Here is a 20,416-nt window from a genome sequence, read left to right as displayed (position 1 = left end):
CGCCACCTTAAATGAGCGCCGCGGCCAGAGCCTGGCTGCAGGCGGCCGCGGCCGCGGCCGCGGGAGTCGGCAAAAGTTTGTGGTTCAGTTGCGCCTCTGCGGAATCTACTGGGGACGCCCCCGCGCGGCCTCCCCCGGGGCGGGGAGGCCGGGTCCTCAGAGCACAGTTCTGTCTGCGCCTGCAGCCCAGGGCCCGAGTCACTTGGGGTCTCCGGAGCCCCAGCCCCGCAGCCCGAGGACAGGCAACCCTACTGTCAATGCTGCCACTGCGCTACGGCCTCCGAGCGGCCCAGGCTGTTCTGCTCGCGATGTCTCCGGCGCTGAGAGCGCTTCAGGGACGCAATCCAGGGATGCCCCTCGCCCTGCGTCCCCCACGCAGACCCCTCTCCGGTGCCACCCGCAGCCAGGAGGGCAGTGCTCATGCTCCCGCCGTTCGGGACACCTCGGCTATTGTTCCGGACCCGCGGTTGTGCCCGCTGTGAGGGAAAAAGCGGCCTTCCCTGCGTACCCGGCGGCGCGGAGCGCGGCGGCTCGGCGGGCCCGGACGGCGGGCTCCGCGCCGAGGGGGAGCTCGCAGGCACCGGGAAAAGTTGCTCCGAGGGGCGGAGGCGTTGGGGGGGTGGGCGGAGGCGGTGGGTGGGGGAGGCGATCGCCTTCCTATCTCCAAAGTCGAAAGTACTCGACGCAGTTAGCAGAGCCGGGAGCCGAGGCAGCCGCGGCCACCGCCTGCGCGTGGGTCTGCCGGGAGACTCGGCACCCAGTGCCTGCCTTGTCGCCGCCGCCTCCGCGCCGGGACAAGCGCACCTAAGGGCTAGGAGAAGCGGCCGCGCCCTGGACCCGCCGCGAGGAGGACCAGACCCCGGGCCCGGCGCCCAGGCACACCCGCCCGCCGGTCGCAGCCACCGTCTCCGGCAGCACTCCGTCCTCTGCCATCGGTCCTCTGCCGCCTGGCGTGCACGGTCCTCGCCACCCTGCTCCCACCGCCAACTCACCCCTTCCTCCTCCTCCCTCCTCCTGCCTCTCACCCGCCCGTCGGCTGTCCCTCTGCCTGCTCCGCAGCCCAGCCGCTGTTGGGTCGCCGCGCTCGCAGCGATTGATTGATTGATGTTTAATTTCCTGCCAGGCGGGGCTCCCTTCCCCCCCGCAACCTCCCCAGCCCTCCTCCCGGCCCCCCACTCCCCTCCTTGATTGCGGTGGACCAGTCTGGCTTGGGATTAGATCTGTCCCCCACCACCCCCATCCCGAAAATAACCCAAAGACTTCCCCTACCCCCACTCCAAATTATTATTTTGAAGGCGCTAGATCTGGGGACGGAAAGGGGGAGGGGGAGAAATCGGAAACCGAGGACAACCCAAAAGGACTCACTTTGCCTGATGACTCAACGCAACTAATAATCATCTCCCTCTCAGTGTGTCTTTCTCTGCGGCTTGTCAGTGAGTCCGGCTCTGGCTGCTGGCGGCGGCGGCCGAGAGGGGAGAGGCTAGAGGTGACAGCTCTGGCGGCCGCCGCGCTCTCTCCCGCGCGTGGTCCCAGTCCTGGCGCCTTCCCGGCTTTCGGTGGCACCAGCCCCGCGGCTCCGGCCGCCCCTCCTCCGGAGCTAGCGGCCCTACTAAGCCGCAGTCCCGGCCCGCCGCCGCCGCCTCCCGATTCTCAGCCCTTTCTCTCCAAAACCGATCTCCTTTCCGAAGGTGTGACAAGGCGGTCTTCAGCCTCCTTCTCTCTCCCCCCTCCTCCGCCATCCCCTCCCCCGCTCGCTCGGGTGCCCCTTTGGAGGAGCCCTCCTTTCCCTCTCCTCCTCCTCCCCCTCCCTCCCCATCATCATCATCATAACAACCATCTCCGCACAAGAAGAAGACTCCCTGACCCAGGACCTTAAACGTTAGGACCTGGGGGAGAGGAAAGGGGACGGAGTGAAGAGAAAGGAAGACTAGGAGAACACTGCAAGTCAAAGCACCAGAAACTTTCCACCCTGGATTCTCTACTTTTGCTCCATGGACAGAGCCCCAGCCAGCCAAGTTACAGACAGACCGTGAGCAGTAAGTACGCGTTGCCAGGGCTCGCGCCGCGCTCTGAAGTGCGAGGAAGCCCCGGGTCGCCTGAGTCCCCTTTCCGCGGCTCTCCCCTCTCCGGCCCGGCAGCCGGGAATGGCGGGGCGCAGTCGGTGCCCGCAGCCCGCCCCCTGCGTCTCTGCATCTCCGCATCCCTCTCACCTTCCCTCTGCCACCCCACCTTGTCTCCTTGGCCTTTGGCGACGCCGCTGCTCCTGCGGCGAGAGCGCCCGCGAGGATCCCCAGCGCACTTTGTTGTGCCCGGTTCCTGCTTCTCGGGGATGTCACGGCGACGCGAGCGCCGTTTCATCAGGTGTTCCCCCCCCCCGTACCTCCCACCCCCAAGACCCTGCGTGTTCGGCGAGGAGAGCGCTGCAACCCAAGAGACCCACAGGGAAACTTTGGGGAGCGATTTTAATACTGAGGTTGATGAAGGCTGTTCCTGCACCCAAGAATTTAAATGCGCTTTGCTTTTACGTTTTATGCTGAAGAGATTTGTTAAAAAAAAAAAAAACCAAAACACTCAGCATCAGATGAAGATAAGAACTTTCCAAAACAATAACGATTGTAGTCCCCGCTCTTGTGATGGAGGTTATTCTGATAAATAGCTCAAAGTGTTTTGGAATGCTTATTAACACGGAATTAAGACTGATTTTGTGCGAAGTGTGTGTGTTTCAGGACTTGCTCCGTGAAGGTAAAAAGCGGGGATTCAGGGATCCCTTAGCTCAGCCTTTGGTTCTTGATGCGCCATTCGCCCTGCATTCATTCTGTGGTCAATTCGGTTTCTATGGAGTTGTGTAGTCCCCCCACTCCCTCCCCGAGTGGGGGAGCTGTCTTTTTCTGAAGTTCACTTCTTCCTCAACCCTGACCCCCAGACGGCTAGGATGTCGCACTAGGGAACTCGGGAACGGTTTATGCCAACTCCGTCCCCATGAATGGGCCACTTCTGGGCGTCCCTGGGGGCCCACCGGGGTCACGCCACCGAGGGCCAACTCCTTTCGGGTCGCCCAGGGTAAGGTTGGGACCCGCTGCCCGGCTCAGGCCCGGTGGGCATCGTGGGAGGAATTTTGTGTGGCGGTGGTGCAGCGCTCTGCCACTGGCCTGAACGTCTATCACGTGTGTGAGCGGTTTTCCCTCTTTTTTTTCCCTCCCCCTTCCTTCCCCCCACCCCGCCCCCTCCCTAGGTCCCTGCGCGTTTTATTGCGACCTGCCGGTGGGAACTTTGTCTCCGAGTCGGAGCAGCATGGAGCGGCGGAGCGAGAGCCCGTGTCTGCGGGACAGCCCCGACCGGCGGAGCGGCAGCCCCGATGTCAAGGGGCCTCCCCCGGTGAAGGTGGCCCGGCTGGAGCAGAACGGCAGCCCCATGGGAGCCCGCGGGAGGCCCAACGGCGCCGTGGCCAAGGCCGTGGGAGGTAACAGCCCCGAGCAGGGAGGCGCGCGCAGCCCGCGGCCGGGTGATAATGGCCCGGGTGTCAGGGTTCAGGTTGATTAGGCACTGTCGCGGTGTAGGATTACAGGAAGTGAATTCCAGGTTGCCAAATAATGCCCCCGTCGCCTCTCATCTGCAACTAGTAGCTTCATCTCGAGTTAAGACGAGAAAGTGGTTTACCCAGAGGGTGGCATTTTTTGGGCACTTTGCCACTGTGTGCTGAGGTGTTGGCAGGTTTATGTCACAGCCAGCTAACTGTTTCTAGATTTTCCTAGAGAGCTTTTTAGTGATTTAACTCTTTTGCCTTGCCTCACAGAATCTGTTGGAGAGATGAAGTTTAGGTGTGTTCGTTTCTATGAAATAGTCATTAATGCTCAGGCCAGTACATGAACAAGAATGTTGGTGTTATTTTGTAGTTGAGACAGTCTTTCAAGATAAGTGAGTAACAACTGGGAATATTTTCTGCTACATTTCAAGTGAGAAATAAAAAAAAAAAAAAAACATTATCAGGTCTTTAGAGGATTTATTACTACAACTGTTTATAAAGTTTAAAGCAATATGCATGTGTAACTTTGTTACCATTTACAAACAGGTAAAAATAGCAGCCAGTAAGCATGCTGTTTCCCTCTTCAAGAATGCAATATTATTTAAAGAAAATCTTACTGTAGTTTTTACTACTTAAACAACTGCTTTCTTTTAAAGTGGTTAGGAAGAGTAATTTTATAAATTAAAGAACAAGATAAATTTAAATATTAAAATATTTTGGAGTTTACTTACATTTGCTTAGTTGTTTTTTACATATAAAATGCACAGCTCTACATTGCATGCAATTTTTTGTGTGTTTGGGAGAAATCACTGGTTTAATTTTTGTTTTTTTACTTTTAAGTTTGTTCCCTAATATTTTCACTAGTAGTCTATTTAATATAACTATACTAGCCTGCCTGAAATGAAAAAAAATCCTGGCAAAACTTTGATAAGCTCCCACTCCCATGTTCTAAGCGCCCATAGTGAGTATTTCTAAATCAGTGCTTAATTCTAAATGTTCACTCCTTTTTAAAGAGTTAAAATATACATGTTGTAAATTAGCGTGTTTTTTTTTCCCACTTATTTTGCTATTACTGTTTCTTTGTGGTAGACATTGAGGATGGTTTGCCTTAGTTCCTTGCATTAATTAATCATCTTCCCTGAGAAATCTTCATCGCCCTAATATTTAAACTTAAAAAAAAAAATCAGCAATAGATTGTGGCTTGTGTCTCTTCAATTTTAGGGACTTGAAAGTATACTTTAATGAAACAAAAGGGAATTGGATGGTTCTGTGACTCACTTTTTAAAAGAAGGTTTTATTAATGTGTTGTACCAAGATGAGAATAGTTTCGGACTTTTTGAGTAATCTTTTAGAATTTTTTAAGAGAGAAAAATATGTAGTGAATATGGTGGACCCAGTCATGAGATGGTATGGAAGTGCTGATAATGTTCAGTTGAAAAAATTTCAGAAATCGTTGGAGATGTGTCCTCAAAGTGGCCTTATGTGTAAAGAAAAAACTTGGACTTAAAATTTGGGTCTCTTTCTGAAGACCTAATAAAATTCGTTAAATGTAAAAAAGTCTCCAAACATTTTAGAATGCAATGTTAACAACTGTGCTTCACTAAAGCAGTTTTATGTGATATAGGGGACAAATGCAGAGCTGCACATATTTTTGTAATTGTCCATACTTATTATATTAATTATATTGCTTCATAAAGAAAATTTAAACAAAAGGATGTAGGGTGATAGAAACAGAATTCAGTAGATCTGTCACATAGATCTGTGTGATTTAACTGCCTTATTCTGTTGACCAGGGACTCCTTTAGTATAAATTAGTGGTAGCTTTTCAGATTTTCTGGGACTATAATTTACATTTGATCACTTATTGTAAATTTGATATAAACTAAAATTATTAAGTCTTGGTGAGGAATAATAGGTTTTAATAAACTGCCATAGTCACTTTCTCTGAGCCTTAATTTAGTGATATCAAAGGTCTTAGCTGCTTCCCAAACTGAAAATAAAGATGATGTTATTTTGTCTCGATATGTACCATTTATAGTATTTAATAGTAAAATGGGTAAAATAATTTGTATATGATGAGTTTAAAAAATTTTTTAATAGACGTTTTACTCTGAATAGCGTAATAGATTGGAAAGAGATTTAATTGATTTATAAAACTTCAAAACACAACAACTTAGAATATAAAATATTGATAGTACAAAGCTTTCTTATTGAATGATAGTAATTATTTTGTGGATTCAAGTTTATATATAAGTTTTTATAAGTTATATATTTCCAAATGTACATGAAGAGTTTAATTTCATTTTTTGGTAACTTTTAATCATATATATAGATTGGAGAAAAGCAAAGCCTTTAAAAATGTATACTTTCTAAATTAAAAAAAAGCATTTTAAATATATTTCTAGTTAGAGGTACTTTATAATTGAAAGACTTTTTTTAGAATGTAGGCTAGACATAAAATGAATTCTGTTTCTATCACCCTACATCCTTTTGTTTACATTTTCTTTATGAAGGAATATAGTCAATATATCAAGTATGGACAATTACAAAAATATGTGTAGCTCTGCATCACTTATTACCATTTTTAGGTATATTATAGTCTTGTCAATGTTGTAAAGATGGCTATAATAAAATATATTTCAAATATAGAGCTCAAAATTTGGGAGTATGTATTTGTTAATATTTAGCAGTCCTCTTAGAAGCTCTTCCTCTAAAAATGGGAAAAATCATTAAATAAATTAGTTGCCCCAATAAAATGGGGTTTCTCTTCCTGATTTTGATAAGCAGTGAGATGAATAAATGTTTCTGAATGCATTGGTTGCAACAGTAAATTCTGTTGCTGTTATTCTGCTTTTTTGGGGAGAGAGAGTTTGATATGTTTTTTGATCAGAGCTAAGTGTTTATAAAGACAGGACATTATTTTAGTATCCAGATTTAACTAGTAGAGGTAGTAGATATACTGTCATGGTCTCAAGATTGTTTTAATAAGAGATTTAAAAGTTAGTGCATTGTTTACAGTGTGGTTAGCTTGAGAAGAGTGTATTAGAAACTAGATCAGCTTTGCTTTGTCTTTCTAACACTTTCTAGGATGTTTTTGCCCGTATCTAAGCTATGTGTTTTAAAGCACGTATGTAATAAAATATAAGTGCTCAGATGTGTATGACAGTCAGCTTTTATAGAAGGTCCTCAAGAAAAGAAAAAATAGACTAATATCTCTTTAAAAAACATATGAAGCCTGGGAGAGAGTTTACAGCAAGCAAGAGCAGTGTGGTGTTGACAGCTTTATATCCCTGCTGGGTAACATTCACTTACTAGAATTGGCATCCCCTCTCAGCTAGTAATTCACTCCATAAAGATTTTGAAAAAGGATGATTAATGGTGGGGAAATTCATATTTGTGAAATCGTTGATTAAAACTTAGAGATCTATTTGAAGTTTAGAAAAATAAAAGATTATTAAGGATGACAAAAATAAGAATCAGATGATCTTTTTTTTTTTTTTTTTTTAAACTGCTGTTAGCATAAGTACCTAAAATATTCTGATGTGCTTAATGCAACCTAGAGGATAAAATGAAAGTGATGCCAATCATGTTGCTGGATGAAGCCAGGCGTTCTGCTTTTCTCCTGGACTACTGAAAGGCGCTGGCCAGTTGTGCTTTAATAGCAATAAATTATTGGGCTTCATTCATTGTTAACACAAGCATTTTCTTTTTTTGAATGTTTAGCTTAAAGACGAACTTTTAGACAGCTTTATTTAAACTGAATGAATAGCACTCGAATATACCAGATGGTGTATTTGCTGATAGGAGGCATTAAACGTCAGAAATCTTTTTGATACTTTCCCTTTTCCTATGCGTTTTTATAATTTTTTTTTTTTGGTCTTAAATGTTCTAGATCTTAGGGGAAAATGTTTAAACATTGGGAGTATCTTTTAGAAATGTCCTTTTGCTTATTTTTTAAAAATAGTTTATTATGTATTTTGAAAACAACACTTTAATTTTGTTAAAGAACTGTCTGTCAAAGTTATCTTATAGCTGGTTTCCTCGTAGCAGATCAACTCTTCTTGCTACCAGGCAGCCTTTCAAGAACATAATTGTCTTGTTGCAAGGGGAAAAAAATTATTATGCAGTACGCACTGATGTATTCAAATAGGGAAGCAAATGTGATCAAGATTGTTAGGGAGGGCCTCATTTAGAGCTGAACATTGTCTACAACAACAGTTAGTTTAATTGTCTACATGTGGAACGTTTCCTTTTAGATTAAAAGAAATGTAGTTCAGGTCAGGTGTAGTCACTATATTAACAGTGGTGGAGAGACGTTACTTTTTGAAAGGAGTGCAGATATAAAAGAGTATAGACATTTATGTACTGAAATGTGTAAAATACTTAGAAATTTAGAAATAGTTTGCCAACATGGGACAAGATAGAGAAAACTCATTAAATAATTTTAGCCAAGGATGAGCACCATAATGCTTGTAGGAAAGACTCATATTATCACTTCAAAAAAGAAAAGATTGTACTTCCCTCCCCCACCTCACTTTTGTTTTTAAAGGGTTTTAGATCTTTTAAATAGAATGAACTTAGACTTTGGGGTCATCCAGCAATCTAGCATGCCCTCTGTAGTTTTGCTGAGGTAGAAAAATAGCTCTTCTCTAAAGTGTTTTTAGTACTTGGCCTGTTATTAAAATAAAGACATACTTGGTTAAAAAAATATATGCAATGAAACATACACATTAAACAGAACATAGGGTATCCGCCCCTCAATGTCCTGAGCATAATTTGATGTTTCGAGTAATTTTGGAAGCCTTATGTTCCATCAGCAGAAACCCACTGACCATTATATATATTCAAGATCGTCTGCAGTGAACTGTGTGTATGTATGTGTGTGTGTTGGAACTACATAGACATCTCTTAAGGCATCTCTTTTTTAACCCTTGCAGAAAATAAATAATATCATCCTCTCCCGGGGGTTTGTGACCAGCAGAATCAGGCTGTACATCTTAGATATTTTGTGTTAATTCTCCTTTTGTTCTTTGATGTTTTTTGGTCATCTGTCTCAGTACAGAGGAAAGCAGACTAATTATCATTGATTAGATACCTAGGAATATGAATTTGAGTTATTTTAAGAATATGCACATCAGTTTTAGTCTAGGGAAGGCTATGGTAATTATATGGTATTTCCGGCGAGGTGGTAAGCAGTGAAGTTTGGTGGTTCTTCACTTTGATAAATAAAAACCCCTCTATTTGTTTTTTAAGAATTCATTATAGAGGCAGTTTATATGAAAATATAAAAAAGGCATGCTAAATTAACAGGGCTTGATGGATTCTAAATTGTATTGATTTTCTTTAGTCACTCTTATCTTTCTAGAGTTTTAGGATAAAAATGACACAATTTCTCATCAGTAAAAAAAGTTTCTTTTAACAAATAATGATACACATAATTTGCATAAAATATGTACATGATATGTTTTATTTCCTGAAGTCAAATTTCATCCTACACAGCATGTAAAGCAATCAAAAATACTTTATATTCTCTTATCTAATAAGGAGGCTTTTTTTTTAAACCAATATATTAACGTGGTAACAGTAGTTTTTATTATCGTCTTTACATAGTTTTTACTATCTTCCTTCCATGCATGCTGAGATACAATGGCATTTTGGAACATATTTAAAGATGGAGCATTTGACAAAAGTTGTATGTGTAACAGTTTGTCAGTGAAAAGTGACAAGTGGAAAATTACAAATGAAATGTTGGCATCATCAGTCTTTATTTTGATAAAAATGTCTCAATTTGCAGTGATATAATACTGTTTCATATTATTTCATGAGTTGTGTGAGATGCATAAGGGGAATTTAGATTTTGTGAACGGAAAATTAGCAGCCCAAACTCTCTTTTCATAAGCTTTGGCAGCAAGTTCCCCTCCCCCCTACTCCCCAGAGTAAGAACAGCAGTGAAATGTTGGATCTAACCCATCATACATTTAAACTCATTATTTAAAAGGAAAAAAAAAAAAGAAAGAAAGAAAGGAAGAAAGAAATAACTGAAAATGATTTCAAGTAGGAAACCTTTATACTTAGCTCAAAAATGAAGAAGAGAGTTTGCCTTTTAGTTTCTGTTCTTTTCTTTACAGCAGTTTCAGAAGAGTGATTTCCCTCTGCTGACTTTGATTGTATGAATCCTTTCTCACTTCCAATCACCACTGTTCTCCCGCATTGATTTAGGGTACCAGTAAGGACAGCTGTGAATTTCTTTTATTTTAAAGTGCAATAGGGGTTTTAGAAATGTCTATGTGTCTAAAATGGATTTTTACATACAAAGTATTCATCATCCTACTACTTAAGGGTAATGTGATAGATATTTCAAAGTCAAAGGAGACAAGGCCCTAAGTGGAATTGAGGTATGAGTTAAAACAAAAGCCAGTTGAGGACTTAGAAATTTAAAAAAACAAAAAACTAGAGATGTAGTTCTGTAGTGTGCAATTTTCCATGTTATGAAGCCACATTGGTTCGTTTATTGCCAGTGATCGACCAAACATTAATTTTCTTCTTTTACATAGAACCAAGCGCCAGAGCATGACAAGCTACATGCAGTTTTTCAGTAAAATTACTTATGTAACATGTTCCATGTTGGAGTTCCCAAAATCATCATGGAACGCTACATAATTTTTTTTTGTGTGTGTGTGTGCTCAATTAACAGGATTGTTTTGGTGTTTAATAGGAAGTGATTTAAAAATTGTGATAAAATCAGTATAATTAAATGGCAGTGAAAGGCTACCTCAGAATTATCTCCTACAATTTGTGTCATTTATTTCTCATTTGCAAAGTTTTACTTATTCTAGATTAAATAATAGGTAAAAATGACAATATGATGTAAATGTGCCTTAGATATTTAACTGTGGTAATTAGATTTATGGTGTGTATTTTTTCCCTTTTAGTTCGTGTCTATACCTTTAAAACTTAAAAAACAAAACACACACACACAAAAACTAGTCGATATTGTAGTTGTTAGTTGCCTTGGAATCAATTCTGACCCCCTAGTTTGACAAAAAATACTTAAAATGCAGGAAATAGCGTTAATAGAAATTTCAAGAATTTGAACCTTGCCATAAAGTTATCAGCAAACCATGTCCGTCTTATGTTGTAGTAAGAATATTCTTTTTTTGTGGTGATGACACTTTAGAACATTAAAAGTCTCTAGGAAAGCATATTTTGATTTTAGTTGCTCCTGGTATCAATACTCTTTTGCTAGTGTATGAGGCAAATTCAGTTCTACCCTTAACTAGTTGTCTTATCTTTGGGATAAAGTTCTATCCTAGCACAGTTGGTTATTAAACTATATTTTAACATAACAGTAGAGCTCAAAAAGTTAAGGGAAAAGAGGAAAATTAACACTGCTAGCAATTATTTATGAAAAGGGATGTATTTCACACCAGGGTAACTGTTTGGTGCCCACTGATGTTTGCACAGTTACTGAAATGTGCACAGCAGCTCAGTGTCTTTCTTTGTGTCATTGAAGACTGCACAGTTATGAAAAAAAATTAATGGAGACTCTGGTGAGAACAAATGTTTTCCAAAGCTCTAAGATCTGATGGAGGTGACTAGCAGGTATTTTTAATAAAAACAATATGAATTTCATCACAATAACCACAAATATCTTTTTCTTCCTTTTAAAAATATTTTTTACTTGGTTTTGTATTTGACTGGAAAGCAAGTATATCAGTTCTCTTATAACTGAATATGATCCATTTTTTTTTCATACAAGAAAATATTTTCTTTGCAAAGAGAACGTATTTGTTTAAATATCATGCCCAAGGCTCCTGGTAAATGACCAAAGGGATAGAATAAAAATAACCGTATTTTTAGATTTCCTAATGATGCCCTGTGTTAAAATTACATACTTTTAATTGCATTTGTTTCAATTACTTATAAGGAAAGGCAAATTTATTAGGAAAATGTGTTCATATTAAAACTCTTCAAATAGCAGTGTTTTTTGAAACATTCTTTTTTTTTGTTTGTTTGGTTACCAGAACAAGAACTTTCTTTTGTCATAATCGAAAGATGCTCACAGAGCAACATGATAAATGTCTCTTTAAGTGTCGTAGTAAAAGAAAATGACTTGTCTTCTGAGGCGTTGGAGAGTTTATGTTGCTTTGGACCCATTTCTCAAGCAGTGATCGAAAACAGATTACAATAACAATTATACAGTCAGAAGATGCAATATCCATTTCTGCTTTAATTGAGTGAAAGAATAATAAAAACATCATTAAGAAAAATGAAGTGGACCTGTCACACAATGTACAAATTTGTAGTCTCAGAGAAGATGCAGAATAACTGAAGTGCTTTTGGCTTACTTTGTTGTGTTTATTAGCCAAAATCTGTTTGAGGGAGAGACCATTTGGCTTTCCTTCTTCCCTGGGCAGTTCAGAGAGAAGCCCCTGCAGAGTGTTGCCCAATGAGACATTCAAAATGTTCAATTGACTTTATCTTCATATAGAATTTGAGAGGAAACCGCATTTTCGTAGAGTCCACCTGAGGTGTAATCCCCCCACGCCCCCGCTTTTAACTAGTCTAAATGCAAGTCAAAAATAGTGAATGTAGTGAATGTTCCTCTTGTTACAAACCTGTGGTCCCTGGCCTGCTATTCTTCCCCTTCTGAAAATCCTCACCAGGGAAAAGGGAGGGAGAGAGTTGAAGCTGAATCTGAGCACCCGTATTTCTTCTCAGCACGCATGGGTTTGTGGGGGAAGCTGAGTCTCCAGTCTCCGTGTCTACACATCACCTGACATGTACTCAGGTAACATGGACTGTCTCCTGAGACGAAGAGGCTTTGGCCTCGATCTGCAATAATTTGAACCATTAAATCGATAATCCTTAACATTGCTGGGCCTCTAGCCCACATTCCCTGGAGGCAATCTTTCAGCAACTCAGAGGCAACTGGCAAGCAGCAGCCAAAATCAGTGGCTAGTTTTCCTTCACTCTGGGCTGCATTTCTTACTCTAGTCCTAGAAACTGTGAGCTACCAAACAGTGGCGTGATGACAGTGGAGTTAGCCCAGGCACCCTGTTCGTTGTGGGAACTAAAACTGCAAATAGTGTTGGCTACGAGAGAGAGGCTGGAGCCCAGGGTTGGATTCAGTTGACAGACTGAGGGGGGAACATTCTTTTGATCTGTCTGTGAGAGTTTTTGTGGGTCCAATGTTTAAAAACCTTTCTGAGGGTAGAAAAATGAAAGGAATAAGGAAGGCAGCAGGTCCTTCCTGGCGAAGGTCTCCCAGTCCCAGACTGTCCCAAGCATAATATCATCCCCTTCAGAGTGGAATTTAGATCAAACAGTCCAAAAAGTTTTTTTATTTTTATTCAGTCCAGAGAATCTAGTTAATAGCACCTTCATTAAAATACTTTTGTCAGCAGAGAGTTTTTCAGTCTTAACATTTACATAACCCAACAGCGTTGACGAATGCCATGAGCTTTAAGGGTCTATTAGTGGTTCCATTTTTTTCTGGACTTTATGATTTAAACCTAAACATTAATTCTGGGTGGAACTTGGTAGTGTCTTTTTGCCTTGGAGGGAATTTTTGTAGCACAATAAAAAAAAATAGTTTTTTTTTTTTCATACAATCACCTTCTCCATGTCCCCCATCCTTCGAGTAATCACAAGTTAAACAGTCAACCTTTTAAAAGGGTTTCTGTAACTTAAAAAAAAAGGAGTCATTATTTTAGGCAAATTTAACAATTTTCCATTAGTTCATATTGCAAACTAGTGCTTTTATTATTAACAAAAAAGATCTTGAAGCTGATAATGCAATGAAAATACCGCCCCCCACTGTAAACAAGAAACTCAAGTGGTAAATTTTTCTTGTAAAATCATATTTGATGACCCTTGAAACTTGTAAACCAGTTACTTGTCTTTTTTATGAGAAGCTGAGAGACATAAACATTTATTTCATGCTATGTGCAATGATAACATTGACCAGAATGAAAGAAGTTGGAATCTCACTATTAACTAATAAAGTGACTGAATTTTCTAGTATTAGTTATTTTGGAAAGTATACTTAAACTAGAATTCTTAAAATGATTTTTAAGAATCATCTTAAAATGTTTCTATATACTAATACTCTATTAAAAATTGAATTATCGCAAGAACCTGATTATACTGGCAATTCAGAAATTAAAAAATAGGTTCAGAATCACTACAATGATAAATTGTCATCTAGAAAAACAGAAAGTAATCAGGATGTTAGTGAATGTGCAAGCCAGAAGGGAGAGTTTTAATGGAGGAAGAGTGAGGCTACGCCAGCATATTCCTAAGGCTTTGCCGAGCTTTCAGGTTACCAGGCTCCATTCATTCAAGTTTTTGTCCTATAGATTTGGAATATATGGCATTAGGAGATCAAAACCCCTTTATTATTGAGAGGGTATAAGAAGAACAAATTGCTAGTCCACATTTCAAACCAGGTGAAAGCCCTTTACAAAGGACAAATAAGGTGATCCTGATTTTTTCCTTCTTAAATGAGTATCTGGGTAATATTCAGTGAAGCTAACTCTATTCACAGGCTCATTTTATATGGCAAGTTTGGGCCTTAAGCACATTTTTACAGCTAACTTATAAACTTCCCAAACTGGAGCTTACCACTGAAAGTCTGCCAATGCTGTCACAAAAGATCATTAGTTCCCAAGAGACTTTGAGGCGAAAAAGAAGTGTCGGAAATGCTATGACTTTAGTAAGAACCATTTTGTTGCACTTGCATTTTTTGCCGCCCTGGCAAAAGTGTCTGGGGGTAGACCTGCAGGTTCAGGATTGATACTGCACTCTCTCCTATGGTAATGTACAGAATTCCAATTAACACAGGGCCGGAGTATAAATGTACCTCTTTTCACACTGTTCTAAGGAGTTAGTGGAAAACAAGCTGCAAAGTAATTTCCCCGGCCCCCCAATAAAAAGATTTATAGCAAAATAATTCTCAGTCCCATAATGGGACTGTTGTAGGTTTGTGTTTGATATTTATAAGACTGAAATACAGTCCATGTACCCAAACTAAGCATTTATTGTAAACAAGTTAACTGCCAAGAGCTTATATTCTGTCAAACATAATTATATTAAAGATTGATGTATAGCTTGAAAGTGAGTTCTTTTAACCAAGGAAAGCTTCTGAGATGTAGCTCTTTTCTTCCTTAATACAGTGACTCCGTGAATCGTCTTTCTCACAGCCAGTCTCTTGTATATATAATAAACAGAGGTTTGCTCTTTGAAAACATATCTGTTTGTTGATCCCACTTCTGTTTAACAAAATAAAGAAATGAACTTATGTTCATGGAAACTGTTGTGTATAGTTTCTTTTATCATCTCTGTCTAGATCTGGGCAGTGATGATGCTAAGACACTGATAGGCAACAGCCACACTGGAGTTCACCCCAAACCTAACCCATACCTTTAAGTCAAGTCCCCAAAGAAGCTCCTTTCTCCTTTAATCCGGTTTAAAAAAGAGTGCTTGACTTGTTTTCCTGTTTTTTGTGTTGAGCTTTAAGAGTAGAACTATTTTGAAACTGTGTCCTTTGGGGGGAAAACAACACTAATACGCTTTATTTTGTGGCTCAGAAATTGTTTTAGAGGTAAGAAGTTTAAAGTGTTAAGGAACTTTTGAATCCAGGAGATCTAGAAGTGAAATCTTTTCTGAGATTGAGATGTTCCTGCCTGGGATTACCCTAAATTTAAAATGGGGTTTCCAGTCGTTTTTGCTTTAAGGAAGGTAGAAAATTGTATTTGCTTTAGGATTTCTAAAGAATTCTCACTGGTTTTGCTCAGGTGACAAATCAGTTTGGGATTTGGTACCGTTTCTCAAGGGTAATAAAAGTGGAGTAACATTTCTTTTGGTTGGGTGAGATCCTTTGGCTAAACATATTAAGGATGAAAACAAGATTTTCAATGGATTTATATGCGGTGGCTTAAAAGGTCTCTGGTTTTTTATGTATCAATTTAACATTTTTTTGGAGGGGTAATAATGACTTTATACAGAGGCTGTCTTAGAACAATAAAGTGAAAATCATAATAATAGTATATAAATTTTCTGTGTTCTGTTTTTCTTATTTAAGAAATTGCTGTAAATTACACAGGTATATACGTATACGCTTTACGTATATACATATACACTTAAAATATCTTGTCTGGGGAATATTTCATCAGTGATGACCCTGCTTTCCCCAGTCTGTAGGCTGAGTTTTATTAACCTGATCTCAGTCACAATAATGATATCCTTCGTATTACAAACCACAGATCCCAGTATCCCCTAAAGGAACTGGATACTACATCCGTACTATGATTTTGACTTTCTTGCTCGCTCTCTTGTTTCTTTCTCTTTCTCCTCCCAATGTTACCTTTCAAGGGCTTGGGTGCTATTATGTCTCACTGAGTACGGGAATGAGAGTGACCGACCATTAGTAGTTGGGAAAGGATGGTTGTGGTTGCCTCTGTTTGCTGAAGCTCGGCTTTGTGAAATCTGCCTTCACTTCACTGCGATGATTTGTACATATCTATTAAATATCCATAAATATTTTGCCTTTTGAACCCTAAACATAGACAGTAGGATTTTTCTTTTTGTGAGGGAGAAAGCCTTTTATTTTTTCCTACGAAACTTTACCTTTTCCGTTTTTTATTTGATAAAAATCGCTCCACTCTAGTATGATTTCCTTTGGGGTTTTGCACCAGTGTTTGATCTCAATTTTTAATAATTTTGGTGAGTTAAACTCCCCAAAGAAAACATGCTTGTGCTATGAAATATTCCCACTAGAAGTCTGGGTAGTCTTGTCTTATTGAGAGCTGAGAGCTTGATTCCTTTATTAATTCCCTGCTAGAGAACCTCAATACAGTTAACCTTTCCTTAACACTACACCGGAGAAATTAATCAAACTTAAAAAAAAATATATTGTTTGAATTAGATAAAATAACATTTAGGCAGAGCTCAAAACTTGAGGTGATATAGTGAATGTTAATATGAAGACAATTTTTATTGACTCCGTTTTTGACTTATGGGACTCTGAGTTGCAAATAGCTTTTCCAAAGAGGATAATGGAATGAAGGGAGGGGCATATACATCTCCACTGAAATACTGTTTTAAAAATAATTCTCTCAGAAATCTCTAGAATAAAATTTTACTCAACAGAGAAGGATAGAAATCCTGGTATTAAAAAATCATGGTATAGTAATTTTAACATGCTATTGAGCCTCAAGATTTATTAATGTATGCATTTCTAACCCACCATGCAAAGAACCTTAAAAAAAAAATTAGTTTTGAATTAGTGATATTTAAACAGGATGGAAAAGTTTTAACTTTTCTGAAATATCTAAACTTTCATATTCTACACCTTTGTCTCGCTTGATTCCAGCATTGGTAAACATTTTGTCTTTCTGTAGTTACTAAGGAGAGCGCTTGTGGCACAGTGGTTAAAGCTCTCGGCTGCCAACCAAAAGGTCAGTGGTTCGAACCCACTGGCTGCTCCTTGGGAGAAAGATGTGGCAGTCTGCTTCCATAAAAATTACAGCCTTGGAAACCCTATGGAGCAGTTGTACTGTGGCCTATAGGTTCGCTATGAGTTGGAATCGACTTGATGCAGTGGGTTTTTAGTGGGGGTAGTTACTAAATTTGAAAGGCATACTGCAGCCCTTTAGTGCAAGACCACTGCCAACAAGACCATTGCGGCCCCCAGTGTGTATGGTCACAGGGCACACTATGCAGCATGCTGCTTTGAGTAAGAGACACCCCCCCGCCAACACACACACACACACACACACACACACTCACACACACACACACACACACACACACACAGGACTGCAGTGCCTTCATGGTGATAAACCAACCATTTCTGTCAGCAGTGGTCATGTGCAGCCCTGTGGTCTGGAGCGCTTCCCCCAGAGAACGTGGAGTGAGCTCCTGAATCCACTTGTGCAGATGTTTCCTAGAAAGCTTTTCCTCATCTCCTAATGCTGAATGCAATGCAGTAGGCCCTGGGTGACGTGGACAAGTTCGACAGCTGGGGAATTACAGCAAAAAACTAGTATCAACCCTGCCTGTTAATAGAGGTTATTAATGTCTAACTGGAGTTAGCATTTTGTTAAACTCAGCTGACGTTGATTTGGGGCCTACAATATCAGGCTCCGGAGCGGAGGAGGAAAGGAGTGAAGACCACTTTTCTAAGCCTACCTCATGTTGGAGAAGGAAAAAGGTGGCCTTTCATTCACCCTAACCAGAGGCCCAAGCATTTGTGACATCAGAATTCAGTTCCTTGGGTCAGGCTCGTGACAGCAAAGTTCCTAGGTGTAGCTCAGGCTTTTTTGCTTGGATAAGTAGCGACAACGTGACTCCTGCGTGCCCACAAAATCCTGTTTGGAAATGGCCGGGCCAACTTGATCCTGCTACCAAATTTCTGTCACCGAAGAGTATTGAGAGACCTGGAGTTTATCAACCTTCAGACCTAATTTCAGGTAAAATTGTGGTCTCTCAGCTTCCCTTCCCTACCATTCTAGGCCCAATTTGAGCCTTTTGGGTGATAAGTGAGGCAGGACCAGAATTCACCCTCCCGGCCCCACCCCTACCCTATTTTTGCTCTTATCTTCCAAAGGTCAGATCTTCCTCAGGGCCTGCAAAGTAGTGGCTGGTTTGACTAGAGAGAGTTCTAAGAATAAAGTATCTCTTGATAGTCATTTTTCCCCCCTGGGGATAGGAGGAGAGGCATCAAAAGCTTTGTTTTTGAAACTTTAGATGGAGATCTAACCCTGAGTTACCCAAAAAAAAAAAAAAAATGAAGTTGTGGATAAACATGAAATCAAATTCCTACATGTATGACTCAGTTTACTTTTAGAGTGATCACTGAGCAAATTTCGCCTCACCATGCTTGTAGAGTTGACCATGTCCTCCACCTCTGAATGACGAGGACTTGCTATTGTCCCTGCTTCCTCTACAGTAAGAGTTCTTATGAAAAACAGAAACGACAAAGACACAGGACTTCATCCTGTAGAAAATCTGTGGTTCATAAGCAAAGGATGAGAAGGAACTGTGGAAACCTGGAGCAGCTTAAGAGAGCCTAGAGGACTTCTGGGCCCCAGGGCTGGCCCAGCTATGGGTGGCTCCCTTACCCCAATTTTTTTGCTCTTCCCTGTATTTCACTTTGTTACCCTACTGGGTATTCTTTCCATTAGAATGAATTTATCTGAGGTAAAATGCATTTCTTTTACTATGAAAATATATCTGAGGAGACTAAGGGACTAATAAACCATTTGGACAGCAAAGTGTAGCATCCTTTCTTTGGAATTCTCGAGATTAACCCCGGGGGAACAGGAGTGGAATGGTGGAATGTGGAGCCTGTGGCAGTGGCAGCTCAGGAGGTTAGGTGGCCCAGAGGGGGACAGCAAGGGCAGGAAGAGGAGAGTAGGAAAGACAGCCTTGACTTGGTTTGAAGTTTTGTCTGGGACCCTAGGAAGGAGGTGAGAGGCACTGTATTCTTTCTGTTTCTGGATGCAATTGTTGGCCCTTAAACTTGCCTTTGTTGTTTTAGGATAGGAGGAAAAGGGTAGAGGTTTATATTGACAAGTTACTTCTATTCTTGTTTGTAACTCGGTATGTATGTGTGTGTACGAGAGAGAAAGAGGGACAGAGAATGAGATTATAGAGCCAATAAATTATCGAGTTCATTTTTCTAGTAAATTTGCAATAAGAAAAGATAGGCCTCACCATGCTTGTAGAGTTGACCATGTCCTCCACCTCTGAATGACCAGGGCTTGCTATTGTCCCTGCTTCCTCTACAGTAGGAGTTCTTATGAAAAACAGAAACGACAAAGACACAGGACTTCATCCTGTAGAAAATCTGTGGTTCATAAGCAAAGGATGCGAAGGAACTGTGGAAACCTGGAGCCTCACCCTCACCCCTTTCTCTCCAAGTTTCCAGAAAGACCCTGCATTATTCACTCAGTTTATGGGGTAGAATTTGTTTCAGAGGCTTGTTTTATAACTTATTTATTGTGGTGGCTGGTGAGTGTGGCACTTTACTCCAGGTTCACTTTTATACAAAGAACAGATATGAGAGGTTCTGCCCTAAAGCCTTTGTAATCTTCAGTTTGCCCTGGGAACATCTCAGGTGATAGAACAAGATATGCTGCGGGCCCCAGGGAGGGGAGTGGACCCTGTGACTGTTCTCCTTCAGGAAACAAATGGGTGTCAGAGCCTTTTGAAAGAGGGGAGGAGAAAGGCTGGACTAATATCGTCTCAGACTGGGCCCCTGCCATTCAGGGGGCAGTTCCCAAACTGAGGGTGGACCATGGGAACAAAGGAGCTAGGGTCGAGGCTCGAGACCTTGCTCATTCACAGGACAGTATGACCCACTTATTTGACTCTTTCTTTTTTTGTTGTCTATGAACGACTCAAGGGCAAGAAGCTTGTTTGGTTCATCTACATTAGCACAGTGCCTGACATGGTAGATAGTAAAAAGGTAAATTTACTTAAAAGGAATACAGTTTGCCCACTGGACATAACAGCTGGTGAAGGGCCCTCTACTAAAAGACCAAGCCCTTAGATTTCAGTAGGTGTGGATTTTGGAGTGCTGTTTTCAACCGCTAACATGCTTGAACTGCTTTACTCTTGGCCTCGATGTGTTTTTTTGGACATGTTACTTGTTCTCCCATAGATTCAGTTTCCTCATTTATTAAATGAGAATAAAAATTACCCTCTCACAGCGTGAATGTGGGGAGAAAATAAAGGTATGCTTGGCTACTAACTGAAAGGTTGACATTTGGAACCCACCTAGCAGCTCCGTGGGAGAAATACTTGCCATCTGCTTCTGTGAAGATTAAACCCGTTAAAACCAAACCTGTTGCTGTCGAGTGATTGCGACTCATAGCAATCCTATAG

The 20,416-nt window shown here is 41.0% G+C and overlaps 1 protein-coding gene across 3 annotated transcripts in view; it reads left to right on the top strand.

Annotated features, from left to right (window-relative positions):
* Window positions 1–20,416, top strand: part of SATB2 (SATB homeobox 2) — a 204,823-nt gene that overhangs the window by 1,163 nt on the left and 183,244 nt on the right. The window contains exons 1-2 of one of the 3 annotated variants that reach the window (XM_004378197.2): window positions 1,279–2,036; window positions 3,233–3,460. In XM_004378197.2, the coding sequence (XP_004378254.1) occupies window positions 3,292–3,460 (169 nt within the window). In that variant the 5' untranslated portion in view covers window positions 1,279–2,036; window positions 3,233–3,291. Of the gene's footprint in view, window positions 1–1,278; window positions 2,037–3,232; window positions 3,461–20,416 lie in introns of those variants that run through there. The other 2 variants (XM_004378196.1, XM_004378198.1) reach the window with 2 other exon arrangements.

This window comes from Trichechus manatus, unplaced genomic scaffold (genome assembly GCF_000243295.1).
Source record: "Trichechus manatus latirostris isolate Lorelei unplaced genomic scaffold, TriManLat1.0 scaffold00056, whole genome shotgun sequence".
Classification (NCBI taxonomy): domain Eukaryota; kingdom Metazoa; phylum Chordata; class Mammalia; order Sirenia; family Trichechidae; genus Trichechus; species Trichechus manatus.
This window is presented reverse-complemented; position numbering and strand designations above follow the sequence as displayed.